We start from the raw sequence: 23,324 nt of genomic DNA on the forward strand, positions 1-23,324 counted from the left end.
GTACTTGTGAATAACAAAACATGCTCAGGTTAAAAACATTCCTTTAAAATATAATGTACATTAGTGGTAATTTACTTATTTCCAAAACATTATTACATTAAATTCTTCTAGTCTATTGTGAATCATTTTTCTTTCTGTCAGTACTCTGTCCAGAATGTTTTTTTAAAAACACACTGTTAGAAATTTATTTCTGGTGGTTCTCATAGTATTTCAAAATATAAGACTTTCCAGGAAGTTTCTAATCCAGTTGAGGATTTCCAGTTCACTGATGGCTTTGTACATTCCTTTATTTCCAATCTGCAAATAAAGTACAAATACAAATGGAGAAATTTTTCATATTCTAAAACAATGTAATATTTTTTTGTATTTATTTTATTAGAATACTTGCCCTATAAAATGTTCTTTTTATCCTGGTGATGGATTTTATTTCTCTCGCAGGTGAAGGACAGGAAATCTAAGAAATCGACAGTAAAAATTATTTTTTTGAATTGTTTTTGAAATGGCACTAGTAATACTCACCGTTCCATCCAGTCAACAAGCATGTATTGAGCATGTTCTACTTACTGGACTCTGGGTACGTGCTGGCAAATAATGATACATGATCTCTGTCTTCACGGAGCTTACAGCCTTATTGGAGTTGTTGGGGGGATGCAAATGGTCAATAAAGAAACAACAAAAAATAAAAACTGACAAATTATGATGAAGTTATGTTTGTAATGCACAAGACTCTCTGACTTTACACGGGCAACCTACTTCCAATGGGGTGGCAGGGAGAGCGCCTTTGAAGAACACCATTTAAAATGAGACCTCAAAAATGAGGAGACCCTATATGAGGAAGTGAAGAGAGAATGAAGAAGGATGCATAGGGGAGGGCAATTATGGCAGAGGGAAAAGTGGCAAAGGTCCTGAAACGGGAAAGAGTTCAGTACTTTCCCGTCAGTGACAGTAGTGCCTAAGGCATCTGACTGCTAACCAGAAGGCTGGTGGTTCAAACCCACCAGCCATTCCTTGGAAGGAAGATTGAGCAATCTACTTCTGTAGAGATACTGCCTCAGAAACCCAAGGAGGGGTCACTATGAGTCAGAACCAACTCAATGGCAGTGAGTTTTTAGAGTGAGAAAGAGAAAGAGGTAAAAGAGGTGTAGGCCTAAGTTAGGAGCTGGTATTGTATCATAAGCATAGGGATGGATGGTGTGAAGCATGGGAATAACAAGAATAAATTCACTTTTTGAGAAATAATAGAGTGCAGTATACAACACACAGGACCAAGTGCAGGTGCAGATCATCAGGAGAATGCACCTGGAAACTTAATATTGTTGTTAAAATTAGGAGGAATGGTCTGATGTCTTGAGAAATTGGCTTGTAGCCTGGCAGGAGGAAACTGATAGTCTCTTTTATGGAGATGAATTCTCAAACCCTATCTGATCGTGGGAGTATTTGCATGGCATAATAAGCACTCGATTACTAGCCAAAACATTGACGGTTCAAACCCATGCAGAGGTACCTCAGCAGGCAGGACTGCCAATCTGCTTCCCAAAGGCCATAGCCATGAAAACCCTATGAGCAGTTCTACTCTGCACAACTGGGTCTCCAGGAGTCAGAACCAACCTGATAGCAACTAACAACAGCACCTGAGCATAGACATTACTTAGGAATCAAGCACGAAGAAATAAACATCCTCCTGGCTACCGCTATCAACCACTCAGAAAGGGATCAAAATAGGAGATTCTGGACATAGTGGGAGAACAATGTGGAACAAAACTCAAAATCATGAAAAAGACCAAGCTTACTGGTCTGATAGAGACTGGTGGAACCCCCATGACTATGGCTCCTAGACACCCTTTGGGCCTGGAATTGAACTCATTCCCATGGCTTTCAGCCAAATAATAGACAGGCATATGAGGTAAACATTTACACCAGATAGGTACACTCCTTAGAACAATCAACTATGGGAAAATAGAAGGGCAGTATTTGCACAGGGAGATAGCTCAGAGGGCAGAAATGCATGGGAAAGAAGGACACAGGGAAAAGGTAACCACAGGGAAGAACTTGGAAGAGACCTGCTACATTATAGGGATTGCAACCAATATCATAAAACAAAATGTGCATGAACTGTTGCATGGAAAATGAATTTGCTCTGTAAACTTTCACCCAAATCACAATTTAAAAAGAAAGAAAGAAAGAAACCATTATTCTCCCATAAATTTCCCATAGGATGACTTAAAGAGAAAAGAAGAAAAAAGTAAGAATGTCTAGTTTGTCTACTTCATTTTTACTCATAAAACCTTAGCATTGAAATAGACCATGAAGAGTGTATAGGCCAATTCTTCTCAATTTTCAGATAGGGAAACCAAGGACCAAGTGTTTAAATCACTCACCCAAGACTTTACAAAAGACCCTATCCTACTGATAAAATAAATAGCAAAGAGGCATCAATAAAAAGAAAGCTTAGTTAATAGTCACAACACTGAAGCAGCTAAAGGACAGCATCTATTAAAATGAATGGAGTCCCTGGGTGATACAGATGGCTACATGCTCAGCTGCTAACTGAAAGGCTGGAGATGTGGGTCCACCCAGATGTACCTCAGAAGAAAGGACTAGTGATCCACTTCTGAACAATTAGCCATTGAAAACCCTGTGGAGCACAGTTCTACTCTGACATACACAGAGTGAGATGAAATCAACTTGATAACAACTGGTTGGTTTATTAAAATGAATAATAAACATGACCCAGGTCAACCAACAGATCTCTTTAGGCCAGAACATAACGACAGCACAGAAGAGGGTGACTCAGGTTCCTTTACTCATCAAGAAAAATGAAATTGAAATTATTACACAGTTACATCCTGACCACTGTTACAGGGGCTTACTGATGATGGTGATAGTGGCATGGCTCTGCCCAAATGGGAATTCCACCTTCAGGTCAGACCCTACACAGGAAGGAAGAGACACTTCTTGTGAAAGGGACTTTCATGATTAAATACAGAAGAGTGCTGTCCCCAAGGGGCTGCTGAGACAGAATATCAAGTTAAGGTGCAGTGTGATTCACAAGCATAGCCTAGAACCTCCCTGTGATAAACCAACAAATCAAACCCATTGTTGTCACTTCATTTCCCTCAGAGAAGTAAAATTACTTCAAACCAAAACCAAACTCTTTGTTGTCAAGTCGATTTTGACTTTTAGAAACCCTATTGGACAGACTAGAACTGCTCCATAGGGTTTCCAAGGCTATACATCTTTACATGAGCAGACTGCCTCATCTTTCTCCCGTGGAGTGGCTGGTAGGTTAAACTTCTGACATTTTGGTTAGTAGCCAAGCACTTTAACCTCTGTGCCACCAGGGCTCCTAAAGTTACTTCACAGACCTGTTTTTTTTTTTTTTTCTCACTGTTATAAGGTTACTTTTTCTTTTTCTTTTTTTTCACAAGCAATAAATTGTGTTATACTAGATGACAAGTAACAGACAAAGCTCTTAATTAAATACAATAAAAAAACAATGAATTCCTTTAGGCAAACTATGTTCTTAAAATTAGTTAAGTAATCTAGTCTGCTAGGCTCTGTTCTTACAATGAAAGACTTACTCTTCTATGTGCAGACTTGAAAAACCTATTTGCATTCCATTAATCAACAAGGAGATTAAATTATTTCTCCAAGACAAATATTCCAGGTACTGGTCCTCATAAATCAGTGCCCAGGCCAATAGGAAAAGAAAAGACTCCAACCAGTGCCAACCAAGGCAACCAGTGTCAGAAAGAATTCAGTCATTCATTAAACAGACTTTCATGAAGTGCCTGCTTTGTGCCAGGCCCTCTACTGAGCACTGAAGATATAATGATGAGCAAAACAGTCATTAAACAATATAGCTGTAAAGAGGAAAATTAGCAACACACTATACCAAAATTAGAGGGTAAAACTGCAGCATTTCCAGGAGCTCTCTTCTTTATCCCAATTCCCCTTCTAGGGAAGCTAAAATACTGAGAAGAATGTTAGGTGAAAGTAATAATAGTCAACATTTATTCTGTTAGTATTACGTACCAGGCATTAATGTAAAGACTTTAATGATATTAGCTCCGTTAGACCTCACCACAACCTTATGAAGTAGGCATATGAAGTAAGCACTATTAATATCCTAATTTCACAGATGACGAGACTGAGGCATAGAGGCAACTATGCTCACAGAGTAAGTGAAAGAACTGGCATCTGAACCCAAGCATTCTGGCTCCAGTGTTTATACTTATAGCCACTTTGTTATACTGGGAGTCCCTGAGTGACCCAGTTAACACACTCAGCAGCTAACAAAAGATTGGAGGTTCAAGTCCACACAGAAGCTCCCTGAAAGAAAGTCTGCAGTTAAGCATAGTGGCAGGATACAAGATCAACGTACAAAAATCAGTTGGACTCCTCTCCACCACAAAGAGGACTCTGAAATGAAATAAGGAAATCAATACCATTTACAATTATCAGCCCCATGACCCCTGCCATGCCTGAGGCCATCATTGCAGTCCCTGTGCCAATCCATCTTGTTGAGGGCTTTCCCCTTTTTTGTGGACCATCCACTTTTCCAAGCATGATATCCTTCTCCAGGGAATGGCTCCTTCTGACAACATGACAAAAATAGGTGAGATGAAGTCTGGCCATTCTTGCTTCCAAAGAGCATTCTGGCTGCACTTCTTCCAGGACAGATTTGTTAGTTCTTTTAGCAGTCCATGATACATTCAGTACTCTTCATCAACACCACAACTCAAAAGCGTCAACTCTTCTTCGGTCTTCCTTGTTCATTGTCCAGCTCTCACATACTTATGAGGCAATTGAAAATACCATAGATCAGGTCAGGTGCTCCTTAGTCTTCAAGAAGACATCTTTGCTCTGCAGCACTTTAAAGAGGTCTTTTGCAGAAGATTTGCCTAATATAATACGTCATCTGATGTCTTGATTGCTACTTCCATTGGTGTTGATTGTAGAACCAAGGAATACGAAGTCTTTGACAACTTCAATCTTTTCTCCATTTATCATGTGCTGTTCATTGGTCTAGCTGTGAAGATTTTTGTTTTCTTTATATTGAGGTGTTAGAGAGATGCAAATCAAAACAACCATGAGATACCATCTCACTCCAGCATTAATATCAAAGTTCAACAAGACAGAAAATAACAAATGCTGGCAAGGATGTGGAGAGATTGAGACTCTCATATATGACTAGGGGGGCTGTAAAATTATACAACTACTGTGGAAATCAGTAAGGCAATTCCTTAAAAAGTTGGAAATAGAAATACCATTTGACCCAGGAATCCCATTACTAAGTATAGAGCCTAAAGAAGTGAGAGCCTGGGCACAAATAGATATATGCACACCCATGTTCGTCACAGCACTATTCACAATGGCAAAGAGATGGAAACAACCTAAGTGCCCATCAGCCAAGGAATGGATAAACAAACTGTGGCACATACATGGAATAGAATACTATGCGACCCTAAAGAATAATGTGGAATCTGCAAAACACCAAATAATGTGGATGAACTTAGAGGACATTATGCTGAGTGAAATAAGTCAATCACAGAAGGACAAATACTGTATTAGTCCACTATTGTAAAAAGTCAAGGAAAGGTTTCTTCATAGAAAAAAACTCTTTGTTGGTTTGTGATGGAAGGGCAGGAGAGGGAAAATTTTTAATTAGGTTACAAAACAACATATATGTGTATATATACATGTGTATATTTCTTTTATACACACATATATACATGTGTGTATATACACATATATAACTATATTGACACACATGCATACACATGCACACACCACTTATATATTATAGACATGTGAACACACCCACGTATACATTATATATACACATATATACATACATACACATATACACATTCATAAACATATACATATACACATACACATATATAACTATATATGTGTGCATACATACATGTGTGTATATATTATATATATGTATATATACGTGTGTCTATACTCACATGAGGAGCTCTGGTAGCATAGTGGCTAAAGCACTTGACTGCTAACCAGAAGGCTGGCGGTTCAAATCCACCAGCCACTCCTCGGAAGGAAGGTTGGGCAATCCTACTTCCGTAGTGATACTGCCTCGGAAACCCAAGGAGGGGTCGCTATGAGTCGGGGCCGACTCGACGGCACATAACAACAACAACAACAACATACTCACATGTATATATATTATATACATGTATACACACACGCATATGGACACATGTGTATATATTATATACCCTATAGATGTGCATGTATAGACATGCATGTATATATTATATATGTGTGTAGACACACGTGTATGTATTATATATGTGTCTACAGGCATGCATATATACAAGCACATATATATTATCTACATGTATAAACATGTGCATATGTATTATCTACATGTGTATACATTTGTGATTATAGTCTATACACTTTTATACATATGCATATATACACGTGTAGATAATATATATGTGTGTGTATACATGGATATATAATACATACACATGCATGTATACACACATGTATACATGTTCATAGCATACACATGCATGTATATATTATACACACGCATACACACACTATATACATGTGCATGTATGCACATACAAACACATATGTGTATTACACATGTACATACATGCACGTGCATTATGTGTGTATATGTACATTCATACATGTGTTATGTGTTACACTCCATGCACATACACACATGTGCACACAAATGCAAATATATTACATACACATGTGCACATGTCTGTATGTATCACACAATGCATCGTGTGATCATGTATGACACATGCGTGCACATGCATGTATGTGACACACATGCATACACATGCACACACCACTTATATATTATAGACATGTGAACACACCCACGTATACGTTATATATACACATATATACATACATACACGTATATACATTCATAAACATATACATATACACATACACATGCACACACAAGTGTACATACATGCACACACAGAACCACACATAAAACCAACACACACATACATATATAAACCAAAAACACCAAACTCACAGCCATCAATTGGATCCTGACTCATAGTAACCCCTCCTTGAGTTTCAGAGGCAGTAGTATCTCTAGGGAAGTAGATTGCCCAATCTTCCTTCCAAGGAGTGGCTGGTGGGTGGGTTCAAACCACCAGATTTCTGGTTAGCAATTGAGTACCTTAGGCACTAGACCACCAGAGCTCCCCATACATATATGCATATATATATATATATATATATATACACACACACACACACACACACACACACACATATATACACACACAAATACATAATACATAAATAAAATGTGTTTGGGAGGCATTGAGTTTATGCTAATAGGTTGTAGAATATTTTGGAAAAGGATTGTAATAATGGTGGCACAACATGAAAAATGTAATCAATGTCCCTGAGCTGTAAATGTGGAAGTTGTTAGGTTGGCGAATGTCTTGTTGTATATGTTTTCACCACAATAAAAGTAAAAAAGAATAAAAATAAAAATGAAAAAAGAATGATTTCCTTGTCCTTATATTTTAGTGTATAGTTGCAGTGGCTGAAAAGGAGACCAGCAGTTTTATTGGAAGAATAGCTGAACAAATTGACAAACTCAAATGAATCATATATAATCTACACTAGAGGCAATTCACTAGTGGGAAAAAAAAAAAATTTTGCCATCAAGTTGATTTTGATGGTTCACAGTGACCCTAAAGGACAGAGTAGAACTGCTTCACATGGTTCCCAGGCTGTAATCTGCTACAGAAGCAGACTGCCATATCTTTCTCCCCCAGAGTGACTGGTGGGTTCCAACCACTGACCTTCAGTTAGCAACTATCCACTTAACTACTGCACCACCAGGGCTCCTCCAGTTTATTAGCTGGGCTAGAAAAATCAACTAAGAAATCCAAACCAAACTCATTGCCATCAAGTTGATTCTGACTCACAGAGACCCTCTTTGAATTTCCATGGCAGTAAATCTTTACGGAAGAAATTGACCAGTCTTCCTTCCGTGGAGTGACTGGTAGGTTTGAACCATCAACCTTCTGGTTAGTAGTCAAATGCCTTAGGCACTATGCCACCACAACTCCTAGAATAACTAAATACCAGCTCAAATTAAAATATGAACTAGTCATGTAACGAAAAACACAACAGATTAATTATTCATCGTTATGTCAATACATGCTTATTGTGTACTTATTATAAGCTGTTGTAGATGCTGTCAAGTTGTTGTTAACTCATACTGACCCCATGTGACACACTAGAATTTCCCCATAGGTTTTTCTGGTTGTGATCTTTATGGAAATAAATCATCAAGTCTTTCTCTTGCAAAGCTGCTCCAAAGTAGTTAATCACCAACTTTTCTGTTAGCAGCTGAATACTTAACTGTCAGTGCCAATATCTCTAGATGGATCAAACAGTTTGTACTCAATTGCAAACTGAAAAATTAGAAGTTTGAACCCACCCAGTGGTACTTCAAAGAAAGGCCTGCTAATTTGCTTCCTTTAAGATTATACCTAAGACAAGCATTGATCTACAAGTGGATAGGTGGGTGGACAAGCTGAATGATCAAGTATGTCTAGGCAGGAGTGTGTCCATGACCATGTATAGGGTTAGCAGATAATGTTTCTACATGCATATTTGTATGTGCTGGAAGAATGTCCAGGTGTATAGTAGAGTTGACAAGAGGCAAGGTTGTGGTGGCTACTAGGCCATGGCCAACTACCTGGAGGGAGTGAGTAGTTGGATCTGTGGGCTCTGGACCATGGTCACAGGGGACATCAGGCTCAATTGAGATAACATACTACAGAAAAACATTGTTCCACATCGTACTTAGGTGAGTAATGACTGGGGTCTTAAAAGCTTGCAAGCAGCCACCTTGCATCTACAATGTTGCTTCTACAATGATGGGTCTCACTTCATGAAGAGCAAAGAAGAATGAAGAAAACCAAAGACACATAAAAACAATTAGTCCAAGGGACTGGTAGACCATGTGATCCTCAACCTATATAACTGTGAGATCAGAAGAACTAGATGGTGCCTGACTACCACAATCAACCACTCAGAGAGGGGTCAGTGCAGGAGATCCTGGATAGAGTGGGAGAACAATGTGGAACAAAATTAAAAAAAAAAAAAAAAGTACGATAGTGCCTGGTAAGACTGTATAGTTACCCTTCAGGTCTGGAACTGAACTCCCTCCTGTGGCTTCCAGCCAAACAATAGACGGCATATGGGGTGAGCATTTACATCAGGTAGATACACTCCTTAAAGTGATTAATCAATCATGGGAGAACAGAAGGGAAGTGTTTGCACAGGGAGACAGCTTGGGGAGGCAGGAATGCATGGGAGGGAAGAACACAGGGAAGAGATAAATATGGGGAAGAAGAGGAAGAGAGCTGTTACATTGTGGAGAATTGCAGTCAATGTCATGAAACAAAATATGTATGAACTGCTGTATGGAAAATGAATTTGCTCTGTAAACTTTCACCCAAATCACAATACAAATTAAAAAAAAGAAAAAATTACAGCCAAGAAACCCCTATGGAGTGGTTCTACTATGTAACACATGGAGTCGCCGTGAGTCAGAATCAACTGGATGGCAACTAACGACAATAACAGATATAGAATAATGTCTCTGCCCACATAGCATTGACTTATTTAATTACTAGAAGTGTCCTATGTGATGAAAATCACCTCAGGGTACATGGAATAGCTCACAATCCACTGAGCAACAGACAGCAATGTAGAATTACAATACTGTGTGACAAACAGTATAATAGAAAATATAACTGCTCTGGGAGATAGAAGGGCAACCAGACTCTAGCATCCCAGCAGGCTTCCAGAAGGAGAAAAGTAGTGAGTTGCATCTTGAAGGATAAGTGGGATGTACTGAAAGGAACAAGGAGAAGGGATGAGCAGACAGGAGCAGTGAGATGTTCCAAGGCTGAAGAGAGCAGAGATGACTTAAATACCCTTCAGGTGTCAGCTGAAACCCCTACTAACCGACTTACGTACTGCCCCAACCTCCAGCTAATTTTGCTGCAGCTCATCCTGGTGTTTGCTCTTCCACAGCATCTATCATAACCTGAAACTGACTGAAAGCATTGTCAATACTCTCTGTGAGGACAGAGACATTATTTATCCATTTCTGCCAAATCCCCAGCATATAATATATTCAGCAAATACTAGATGTTGAATGAATGAATGAAGAATCAATCAATCAAATGCAAGATCCAGCTTACTGGTTCCAAACCCACAAAAGCTTACTGGTTTCACAATAGTCTGAAGCATGCCATAGACAATGTTGTTGTTGTTATGTGCCGTCGAGTTGGCCCCGACTCATAGTGACCCCTCCTTGGGTTTCCGAGGCAGTATCACTACGGAAGTAGGATTGCCCAACCTTCCTTCCGAGGAGTGGCTGGTGGTTTTGAACTGCCAAGGCTGGTTAGCAGTCAAGTGCCTAATAGTGGTCATTATAATTTTGTTAAAAACAATGGGATGAACAACTAAGTAATGCAAACCTTAGTTTTGCCCCCAAGCTCTTAATGTGTACAAATTTGCATTGTGTATGACAGCTAAAGCAAAAATGAAAACTTCTTCTCCATCACTAATTTTAATGAAACAAGACACATGGGTCAATATATGGACAGCTACAAATGTTACAGTCCCTCAGAGAGCTAGTTGTTCATACTGCATTCTCACAAAGAATGGCCTCAAAGTATTTCTACAAAAAGGATTGTGTAATACTACAAACAGAGATAGTATTGTCACAGTCAATCCAAACCAAACTCACTGCTGGCAAGTATTCTGACTCTTAGCAACCATATAAAGCAGGATAAGAGCTGCCCCATAGTGTTTACAAGGCTGTAAATCTTTATGGAAGCAGACTAACATGTCTTTCTCCCAAGGAGTAGCTGGTGAGTTGGAACTACCAAAAGGTTGGCCGACCTTTTGCTTAGCAGCTGAGTTCTTTAACCACTGTGCTACAGAGGTTCATTTCTAGCAGTCAGTCCCACCCCATCACTGCCATTAAGCCGATTCTGACTCATAGCAACCATATAGAACAAAGTAAAACTTCCCCAGAGGGTTTCCAAGGCTATAAATCTTTTTGAGAGCAGACTGCCTCCAAGCAACTGGTGGATTGGAACTGCTGACTTTTTGGTTAGCAGCACAATGCTTTAACCACTCCATCACCAGAGCTACTTCCTCACAGTCAATCCAATAAAAAACTAAACCCACTGCCATTCAATAAGTCTGACTCAGAGACCCCCAAGGAGGTAAATCTTTACAGAAGTATATTGCCCCGTTTCCTTACATGGAGCAGCTGGTAGGTTTGAACCATCAACTTTCTGTTTGTTGTTAGGTGCTGTTGAGTCGGACCCGACTCATAGCGACCGCTCCTTGGTTTTCCGAGGTAGTATCACTACAGAAGTAGATTGCCCCATCTTCCTTCCAAGGCATGGCTGGTGGGTTTGAACCCCCAGCCTTCTGGTTAGCAGTCAAGTGCCTTAGCCACTATGCTATCAGAGCTCCTAACCTTTGGGTTAGCAGTCAAATATCTTAGGCACTGTGCCACCAGAGCTCCTTATCAGAGTGTAAAACCATACATAAGATCTTCTACATTTCACCCAGCTAATCACACAACTTCAAATTGCAATCATTCTTTTTTTTTTTTTTCTTTTCCCCCTTAAGTTCTCCCTAGTGGCTAAGACAGTTCCTATTCTAGCCATGGTCTTGGTTTCCTGAAATTTATATTTTTCCCCCAAATACAAATAACAGCTTAAAAATTAGATTAATAACTAATTAATTAGATTTTATTACATGATAACAAATGAAGTTTTAAGCATATCTTGTTTACTAACTTTTGCACTTAATTTTATTGAGGATTTATAAATATTATCTAAGGTACATTTAATGTAACAATTGAGATAAATGCATCAGTACATCCTGCTTTGAAAATAGACACACACGCAAAATTGAATATCATTTTAGAAAAATGGACACTAACACCAAACCATTGAGACCAGAAAACTTAGAAGGAAAAGAACAAAATAAGTATTATTGGCAGAAAGCATAATAACTTTGGCAACCAAGAGTTCATGAAAGGAAGAAAGATTGACTTAACTATTAGTCAAGTATCTCTTTGCAAAACTGAATTCATAAATCAGGCATTAAATATTTTCAAAGAATCACAAATATCCAACAGCAGCATAAATATATATCAGAAGAGTTTACAAACTATTACCTTATTTCTGTATTTCCTGTAACTATCAGTCATCTGATACAGATATGTTAATATCTCATTTACCTAGAATAATCTTAGACGCTCACTGAAAATTTCCCAATGTTCTAATCATAGAAAAAGAATAGAAAGAGTCTGTAAATACCTTGAATACAAACAAATACTAGAGTAGGATGACTCTATTGTAGATTTATTTTAATTCTCTGTGCAATTACCATGTAGCAGAGTGAATCCATGTAATTTAACACAGGAAGAAACTTCTTGACTAAGCAATAGAGCTGTTCCTCATAATTTTGACAGAAATGTTATATATCATTAAATAAGAAATGACTTTGTCAGCATAGAGATTGAATAACATAATTAAAGAACATGTTTACCAAGATTAAAACTCATAAAGGATTTCTCTTCCTTAAATTAAAGTGCTACTATATACACATTATACATGGTGATATTAACATTAAGCATTAAAAGGCCTTTGATTGCTTAAGAGAACCATTCCTTTGGAAACTGTTGAGAAAATGTAATTAGAAGGAAACTAGTGTTCTATGTATGGAAACAGTAAGAAAAGACACAAACAGTTTGGCAGAACTACTACCTGCTAGAAATCCTGTTACTTAGATATGTTAGATATATTACTTCATTTAATTATTCCAAGAACGACAAGATGAGATTATTATTACTATTGTTGTTAGTCTTTAATAAGTTAGAAAACTGATGCTCAAGGACATCACCAGTAAAGGGCAGATGAGGAATTTGAATTTAGGTCTGTCTGTACTATAGGGCTGCTAAGGTTAAAGTCTGATGTACACTCAGAATTTTAAAAACTAGCATTTTTAACTTTGCTGTTAGCCAAAGAATAAGAAAATGTTGGTCTCACATTCCAGCTCTTGTTTTATTAGTTCAAGCAATTGCAGCTTAAAAAATAAGTAAATAAACATTTGAAATTACAAGGCTGAATAATTGGCAAAGTTTCACAAGTTGAAATGCTAGTTGCAACTGATGATACAAATTACTTAGAAAAAATCACTATAAGAAAGGAGACACAAATACTCTATTTGCCAATACTTATCAGACTTTAAAATTAGTTACACACAATCAACAAAAGTGTGTTTCTCCAAATACCAATTACCATTCAGGCTCTAAAAATGTTAATTAAAGAGGATGAAATCTTGCAAACTAATGGAATTTTTTCTTTTTTTCCAGTTTCCAGTTTGATCCCTAGCAATTAGGCAAAAATTTTTTTTATGAATTGAAATAAGCAACTGTCAAGTTCCCTTTCAAGTCTGAGGATATCTGAGTCCTCTAAGAATCAGGGAAAGTTTTCTTTCCCTTTTAAAAAATCTATTGTTGTTGTTATGTGCTGTCAAGTCGGACCCGACTCATAGCGACCCCTCCTTGGGTTTCTGAGGCAGTACCACTATGAAAGTAGATTGCCCCATCTTTCCAAATATCATGGTTAGCAAAGATTATAAAAATACATTTTTCTTTGAATAATTATACCAAATAAAACTAAGAAATAAAATACAATATTTTATTAGATGCTGCAAAATGCCTAAAATGTTGTCCAAAGTAATGAGATGACACGCAAATGCAGTAGCCTATCATGAGATTTAGCATGGTGCTATGTCTTAAGAGTAGCACAAGAAGATGCCAATTTCAATGGACTTGAAAAGAATCCCAAAAGCTTTGAGAACTCAGAAAGGTTCATAAAAATGAAGATAATTTAAAAACACGAGTTAATAGTGATACCAACGGAAAATAAAAACAAAGTGACAGCAACTCATTGGTCACCTTGGGAGAATGTTACAAAACCAATTTCTTATACTGAAAATTGACAAATAAAAGAATCAAGCATTTATACTTCCTTTTTAAAATATGAATACTTCCTGATGAAAGCCAAATAGTTAGTGACAGGTAGGTCCTGTTTACAGAGTTATTCCAGGTTATAAATAGAGGAGGGAGGTATAATAGAATTTTTTTTTTTTTTTAGGTGCTCTGGTAGCATAGTGCCTAAGGCACTTGACTGCTAACCAGAAGGTGCCAGTTCAAATCCACCAGCCACTCCTTGGGAGGAAGATGGGGCAATCTACTTTCATAGTGATACTGCCTCAGAAACCCAAGGAGGGGTCGCTATGAGTCGGGTCCGACTTGACAGCACATAACAACAACAATAGATTTTTTAAAATGTCATTGTTTTTGGTACTTTTTGCTGTTCTAACAGATAAATACCACAAATGGGATGACTTTAACAAACAGGAGTTTATTCTTTTACAGTTTTGGAGGCCAGGAGTCCAAGTTCAAAGTGTCAGGCTCTAGGGGCTGGGTGAAAGCCCCTCGACCTTGGGCTTCAGCTCTGCCTCTTGATCCCGGCCCACTGAAGCTGGAGGGTTCCTTCACTCAGGCAGCTGCTGGCTGCTGAGGCTGACAAATCCAAGGTTGACAGGTAAAACAGCACAGTCCCAGTATTACCAAACCACATGGCAGGCCATTGATTCAAGTCTATTAAGAGTCCTGAGATCAGCAGAGAGCATGGCAGGCTGCTGAATCAAAACTCAGCTACATGCAGAATTCAAGTGTGCCAAAGCTCAGAGACCTTTCTCAAAGCTTCTTCTCATATGCTGGAAGCAGACCACATCCCTCAGTCTCATTATGGGGAATAACTACATCCAACTGCCCAACCACTCAAAACCAGGCCCAGCCAAGTTGACACATAACCTAAACTACCACAGTCATTTTACAACCCCTTCTGAATTAATAAAGGAGCTCTGGTGGTGCAGTGCCTAAGGCATTTGACTGCTAACCAAAATGTCGACAGTTCAAACCCACCAGCCACTCCACAGGAGAAAGATGAGGCAGTCTGCGTCCATAAAGATTTACAACCTTGGAAACCCTGTGGGGCAGTTCTACCCTGTCCTATAGGGTCACTATGAGTTGGAATCAACTTGATGGCAGTGGGTTGTTATCAGCTTTTTTTTTTAATGAATTAATGGACTTAGACAATAATCAGTACGTGCTAACATCACAAAAATAGAGACCATATCTTATATGCCTCTTGAGCAAAGTACAGAACACTACCTATAAAGTGTTCGTACCAAAGCATCAAGCCTGATTCTTATTCTCTCTATGTAATACCAATGTATAAGAAAAAACAGGAAAACATATTAAATTATGCTGTGAAAATGCAGACAAATTATAAGACAAATGACCCAATTTCTTTAACAAATAAATTGCAAAATGAATGAGGAGGGAAAAATGGAGGAAGAAGAAAAAGAGGACAGACAGGAGGAGAAGACGACAAAAAGAAATACGGAGGGGGCACTTTTGACTAAAAGAGACTTAAGAGACATACTAACCAGTTGCAATGTTTGAACCGTTTTGATCTTAATTTAAACAAATTAACTTATAAAAACTATTAAGACAATCAGAAAGTTTGAACACTGCCTCAATAATGAGTAGCGTAGTGCTTGAGGCACTTGACTGCTAACCAGAAGGCTGACGGTTCAAACCAACCAGCCACTCTTTGGAAGGAAGGTTGGGCAATCTACTTCCATAGTGATACTGCCTTGGAAACCCAAGGAGGGGTCGCTATGGGTCAGGGCCGACTTGATGGCACATAACAATAACAACAATGGCAATGTAGTACATGTTTTCATAAAGAATGAGTTTAAATCTTTTAGAAATAAATAATAAAATAGCTATGGATGAAATAATATGATTTCTGGTATTTTCTATCAAGTAATCCAGGATAAGAAGAATTTTGGGGGTGAGGTGGAGGTGTAGATATAGTTGGGTGATGGATATATGGAGGTTAATAGCCTTCATTTCTTATTCTTTCTTGTTTTGAATATGTTTGAAATTTTCAATAAAAAGTTAAAAAATAAAACATGGTGTATCAATAAATAATATAAAAGATGAAACAAGAGGGGCCATATTTACATTCTCATCTGAAACAAATGAAAAAATATATGAAACAATGGTTTACAATATTTTAGACACAAGGCAAGGAAAGAAACAAAGTGAGCGTTGAAATTCTCTGGCTTTACTAACCTGCTAGCTTCCTGGAGAGGTTTTGCAAGTTGAAAAATAGTGAGGGAAAATGTAGACAAAGGCCAGCACCCTTATTTAGTTGAGGAGAGAGATCTGGGAGTCTTGGAGACCACACAGTTAGAAATCACAGGAAAAAGGAGAAAGCTTAAGAAATTTGCAGACGGGCCCCCTTGAGTCTTCAGTAGAGAACTAATCAGAAGATGCATGTCAGGGAACTACTCAGGAAAAGAACTTGATTAGAAGGAAAATCTCCAGAACTCACAAATGAACTAATTCTTGTTTCAGTCAAAGCAGAAAATCTTATAAATCATGGAGAACTGAGTAGAGTTCACAGAAATGTATTTCCTCAGTGAAGGTACAAAAGTAGCACTAAACTAAATATTGCCATTTGTCCTGCCTAACAAAACTTCAAAGCAAGATTTGAATGGATCAAACTGTTTTCAAGTAATTTAAATGGATCCCAGAACAAAGCTCGATTACATTTTCAAGAATACTAAAAGAGTCAGGACACAATAAAGTAAAATTCACAATGTCTGACATTTAATCAAAAATTACTAAGCAAGCAAAGAAGAAAAAAAACTATAATCCATAGTTGTGGATACAGATCTATTGATTGAAACCAATGCATAACTGTCGTAAAAATGAGGGCTAACAGAGAAGGGTATTAAAAGCGTCTCTATAACTCTATTCCATATGTCCTAGAAGTACAGGAGCGATTGAACATGATAAATAGAGAAATGGAAAATACTTAAAAGACTCAATTCAAACTTCTAAAAATTGCAATGTCTGAGATGAATAACGCACCTGATGCACAGATGTGATTAGTGAATTTAAGGACACGGCAATGGAAACTTTCAAAGAAACACAGAAAAAGAAGCTGAGAAAAAAGTAATAAACACAGTGAGTTACGGGACAACCTCAAATGGTCTAATACAGTATGACTTGAGTTCCAAGAGGAGAGGAGATAGATGAGGGTTCAGAAAAACTTTTGAATATATAATGGCTAAAATTTTTTCCAAATTTTATAGAAATTATAAACATACACATACAAGGAACTCAATACATCACAAACACAAGAAACATGAAGGAAACTGCACCAATGCACATGATAATCAAATTGCTTTTAGAATGTGATAAAAATAAAATCCTTAAAAAAAGAAAAAAAAAAAGAGGTCAGGAGAAGAGACATAGAACATACAAAGAAACAAAAAGAGAGAATGGGAGCAGATTTCTTGTCAGAAACAACGTAAACCTGGAGACACTGGAGAGATGTGCTCAAAGACAAAAAGGTATCAACCTAGAGTGCTGCACAGCAAACATATGTATATGTGTATTATATATATTATATATATATATGTATGTATTATATGTGTGTGTGTGTGTGTGTGTGTGTAAAAAACAACTGGGCATCCACATGCGAAAAACAAAAAAGAATCTAGAGAGAAAGTTTAGATCTTTTACAAAATAATATATGGATCAAAGCTTTGTAACACATAGAGCTATACAACTTCTAGAAGACAACATAGAGGAAAACCCGGGCTCCTCTTGGTTTGGCAATGCCTTTTTAGATACAACCACAATAGCAGGCCCAATCTAAAAAAGAAAAAAATATTGTAAGTTGGGCTTCATTAAAATTAAAAACTTCCATCCTGTGAATGTACTACTATCAACAGGATGAAAAGAAAAGCCATAGACTGGGAAGAAATATTTGCAAAATGTACATCTATTCAAGAATCTCTATCCAAAATATACAAAGAACTCTAAAAACCCAACAATAAGAAAAGAAACAATTCAACTACAAAATAGGTAAAAGATCTAAACAAGAACTTCACCAAAGAAGATACACAGAGGGCAAATAAACATGTGAAAAGATGCTCGCCATCACACACCATTAGGGAACTGCAAATTAAAACAACAATGATATGCTACTACACGCTTACTAGAACCGTTAAAATCTAATATACATCACCAAGTGCTGTCAAGGATGTGGAGTAACAGGAATCCTCATTCATAGCTCATGGGAATTCAAAATCACACAGTCACTTTGGAAGACTGTCTGTCAGTTTCTTAGAAAGCCAAACAGGCTTAGCATATGATCAAGCAATTTTGCCCCTAGATATTTACCCAATTGGATGAAAACATATGTCCACATAAAAAGCTATAGGTGAAAAGTTATAGCAGTGTTGTTGATAATTGCCAAAACTGGAAGCAACCAAGATATCTTTCAATAGGTGAATGGATAAACAAACTGTGGTACATCCATCCATACAGTGGTGTATCACTCAAATGACAAAAATCAATGAGCTATCAAGATATAAAAACACATGGAGAAACCTTAAATATATACTGCTAAATGAAAGAAACCAGTCTACAAAAGCAACATATTGCATGATTCTAAGAGTAGCTGCAAAAGCCAAAACTATAGAGACAGTGAAAATATCAGTCATTGCCAGGGACTCGGGCGAAAGGGGTAAAGAATGAAGAGAGGGAGCACAGGGCATTTTTAAGGCAGTGAAACTGTTCTGTATGATACTGTAATGGTGAACATATGACATTATGCATTTGTCAAAATCCACAGGACTATACAACACAAAGAGTGAACCCTATATGGATTTTACTTAATAATAATGTATCAGTATTGGTTCATCAATTGTAATAAATATCCCCTACCATACAAGATGTTAATAATAGGAGAACTATGTGCAGAGGGAAGTGGGTTATATGGGGACTCTCTGTACTTTCTGCACAATTTTCTGCAAATCTAAAACTGCTCTAAAAAATAAAGTCTATTTAGAAAAAGAAAGATTGGAGGTCCTCAGAAGAAAGACACCTAAGAAGAAAGGCCCAGAGATCTACTTCTGAAAAAATCACTTGTTCAGTTATTTTTTGTGAAATGTCTACCCTGATATACATGAGCCAGTCATAAGTTGGAATCGACTCAACAGCAACTGGTTTAATGATTTTCTATGTCTTGGCTAAGTACATGTTAACTGTTTAGGGTTCATTTTTAATTATGAAAATATCACATTGAAATTAATGCTGCCTACTTCAAGGTTTAGGAGCTCTGGCGGAGTAGTGCCTAAGGCATTTGACTGCTAACCAGAAGTCTGGCAGTTCAAACCCACCAGCAACATGGAAGGACAACTGGGCAATCTATTTCCGTAGAGGTACTGCCTCAGAAAACCAAGGATGGGTTGCTATGGGTGGTACTCAATGGCCTTGAATTTGTTTTCTTTCTTTTTCTTTTTTTTGTTATTTCATGTTTTATAACTTCTCACTACTGAACTCTGCCCTAATTACTAATTTAGAATTCTGCATAGAGCAGATACTCATCCAATTTGTATCAGATAGTACCCTCTGCTGCCAAAAATAGAGAGATATGATTGGCCAAAAGATTATTTTCCTAAATAATCTTTCCTAAAGCAACATCTGAGGAGATTTTCTAAACCTCAGGTTATTCCTATCACTTTCTTTTTCACAATCTAACAGTTGTCGGTTTATTCCAGAGTATAAAGTCCACAGTTTGTGAGACAAATAACAGAAGCTAAAAAAGGTTGACTTGAGATGGAGAATGTAGGAAGGAAGTGGGAAGTGTGCTGTTACATTGTGGGGTTTGCAATGAATGTCACAAAATAAAATGTGTATGAATTGTTGCTTGGAAGCCCAATTTGTTCTATAAACTTTTACCCAAATCACAAAAGTTTAAAAAAGCAAGCAAGCACGAAATTAGGTGGCTCTCGTAGAGGTTGGTCAGATGGTGTGTTCACATTTGGCCACAAGGGGGAGCCAGCCACTTTGGTAACCCACAATAAGCTGAGAGAAAGTGCCACAATGTTTGAATTACTGTGGTTCAAGTCCCTAAAAAAGCATCTCAACTGATAGATTGAGATCTCTCTTTTTTTGGGGGTGGTGGTGGTGGTGGTGGTGGTGGTGCACTCCTTCAAAAACAAATCAAAGAACCCAAAATTCCTAACCAGATCTATATTTTCCAAACTTTTCATTGGGAACACTGCTTTTGGGGGCTATAATTAACAATCATTATATGTTCTCTAACTATTTGAGCCAAAGAAATAGGATCAGTGGTAAAAACAGATGTGAACTTGGGGGTTCTAAGAGTCCAGATACACCATACTGTAGCACATCAGGATATTTTCCTAATGCCTAACCATTATTAACAAATTTCACTTGCAATAATATTAAAAGAGATGGCTAAGGCAGGTGGATTAACACAGTGGCTACCACAGGAGCTCTGGTAGCATAGTACCTAAGGCACTTGACTGCTAACCAGAAGTCTGGCGGTTCAAACCCACCAGGCACTCCTCAGAAGGAAGGTTGGGCAATCTGCTTCCGTAGTGACACTGCCTCGGAAACCCAAGGAGGGATCACTATGAGTCAGGTCTGACCCAACGGCACCTAACAACAACAACTACAATAATGGGTTCAAACATAGCAACGATTGTGAGGATGGTCCAGGTAGCGTTTCGTTCTGCCATACATGGGTTCACTATGAGTCAGAGCCAACTCCACAGCACTTAACAACAACAATGCACCCAAACAGAGGAAACAAGGGGTTTAGTAGTAAAAGGAAACAGACGGAACTTTTTAGAAATCCCATTTTGAAAAGGAGGCAGAGGTTCCCTGTCCTTCTGATACTGAATTGGGAAGGACTGTGTTGTCGCTTTGGATGACTTAACCCAAGCCTGAAGTGACTGCCACCATTTTTATAATTTTCCCCAATATCCAGTCTTTCAATGGATTATTCTCTTCCTCTCTTAGAGTCTTTTAGTGACAAGAACTCTCTCTTACTGGGGTGATAAATAACCTAATAAGTTGGTCATAAAGGAAAAATAATAAGAATATAATATAAAAATAATAAGAAAACTTATGTGGAGCCCAAATAAATAAATAATCATTCAACTTAAATTTAAGAGAATATTTTTAACTATCCACCATCTCAAATAACATGACCTTATGGGCTAAGTACAGACCAAATCTAAGGAATGTGTGCATCTTTCCATTATTTCAGGCAAGAGAGTATGGTCCAGACCATTCTCCCCATGTTCTACCAAGAGGTGATCATTTGTCATTTTCATTGTTGCTGTTATTTTAATAGCATATGAGAGTTTATGAAAAACCATGCAACTTAAGTCCCAAACAAGGACATAACTTCAACACTAACTAACCAAAGAAAAAGAGAATGTAAATTTGCCAAAATATTTTACCTAACTGGCACTTAATTGACCACACAAAGACATTCTAACTTTTAACTTTTTAAAAAAATCAGTCTTCAGCTGCCCAGTGTTGAAGTCTCAATGAACATGACTCTCAAGGGTAGCGTTTCTTCATGGCATCCCATGAACTACCCTACTTTGTGCTGTCTGGAAGGCACAACTGCTGGAGGTTGGAGAGAACGTTTGTGGAGCCCAAACAAGATCACAGGAAAGAGTTAACATTCCTCACAGAGACAATTCAACTGACATTACACAGACCCTAGGTTTTGTGTTTGCTTGTTTGTTTTCTATTATTATTGTGGATCCTTTTATAGAAATGTGATCACTTTTGCCTTCTTAGTTAATTCCCCCTTGCTTCCTGTGACAGTGACGTTACTGTGACTTCAAGTAATTTATGTACCAAAGAAGTCGGATCCGACTCATAGAGCCCCCTCCTTGGGTTTCCGAGGCAGTATCACTATGGAAATAGATTGCCCAACCTTCCTTCTGAAGAGTGACTGGTGGGTTTGAACCTCCAGCCTTCTGGCTAGCAGTCAAACGCCTTAAGCACTAGGCCACCAGAGCTCCTAAAGAAAACATACTCCCTTTTTTTTTTTTCAATTTTTGTTTCAACCAAGACTATGCCATAAAAAGGGTATTACTATAAAATTTATATAAATAGATAAGAAAAAGACAATCTAAAAGCTCTTATTACAGAACTTTCAAAAAGAAAGAAAGAAAAATAACAGCCTAGAATAGTGCCTGGCACACAATTGTTGTCCAAGAAATAGTTGTTAAATGAATGAATTACTTGGAAATCATACAATGAGGGAATGATTACATGTATATTGCTGTACATACTTACACAGTGACTCAATTTCTGCCTAAGGCTATGGAAGTCTTCCACAAAGTGTACTTCCTTGCCAACTTGTAATTGGAGGTGTCCAAAAACATCTTCCACCAAAAAGGACAAAAGCTGTTCTTGAAATCTGCAATTTCTCTATAAATAAGATATAAGACATTGCATAAAGTGAATCATTAATAGTTCAATTTTTAAAATGTCACTGACACATCTCCCAGATTATTACTTAATGGCCATCTAGAAAAATAAAACTACAGGAAAAAAGTATCAAACAAAAGTGAAAAAGACTCTGGCTTACCATAAACAGCTTTTTTGTTTTCTTTTTTAATAATTTTATATTTTTGATGTGTTCTTCCTACAATAAAACAAAGAGAAGTAAGTTTTATTCAGGATTATGAATGTTCTAAACAGTGCCTGACACTTACTGGAACTGTGGCTTTGATCCACACCATCTTGACGAAGAGGCTGTCCACAGCTTGGATCAAGGTTCCCTTTAAGCAGCAACTTTTGGTGAAGGAAGTTTGCTTGTGCTTGGCAATGGCAAGAGACAGAGTGACAAACAGCAACCCAGACCTCAAAATGCAATTCACCCACATTTCCCTCCACCCCACTCTGGGCTTGTGTCACTAACAGCAGCCAGAAAGCTATTTGTCTTGGTTAGATGAGAGGATAACCTACTTATGTGAGCTTTCAAAGCTGTCTGTCTATGATGCTGCGACAGATAACTTACAGTTTATATATAAGAAGATCGCTTTGGTTGCTCTATTTTTCAGAGCTTGCTTTACAATAAAAAAAAGTTGACCACACCATCTGTGACATTAAGTAAGACCTCAAGGTTGGGCTAAACCCACCCATTGCCATCAAGTCGGATCCGACTCATAGTGACCCCTCCTTGTGTTTCTGGGGCAGTATCACTACGGAAGTAGATTGCCCAGCCTTCCTTCCGAGG

The 23,324-nt window shown here is 37.8% G+C and overlaps 1 protein-coding gene across 1 annotated transcript; it reads right to left on the bottom strand.

Moving 5' to 3' along the window:
* Positions 1–210: 210 nt before the first annotated feature.
* Positions 211–22,971, bottom strand: IL26 (interleukin 26). Its single transcript, XM_007953401.1, has 5 exons — positions 22,801–22,971; positions 22,674–22,730; positions 22,379–22,513; positions 389–454; positions 211–297 (listed from the first exon to the last, which is right to left on the bottom strand). The coding sequence occupies exons 1-5, from the start codon at positions 22,969–22,971 to the stop codon at positions 211–213; spliced, it is 516 nt and encodes a 171-aa protein (XP_007951592.1).
* Positions 22,972–23,324: the final 353 nt, after the last annotated feature.

The sequence above is a fragment of the Orycteropus afer genome, unplaced genomic scaffold (genome assembly GCF_000298275.1).
Source record: "Orycteropus afer afer isolate SDZICR_OR568_19922 unplaced genomic scaffold, OryAfe1.0 scaffold00392, whole genome shotgun sequence".
In the NCBI taxonomy this organism is placed as follows: Eukaryota; Metazoa; Chordata; class Mammalia; order Tubulidentata; family Orycteropodidae; genus Orycteropus; species Orycteropus afer.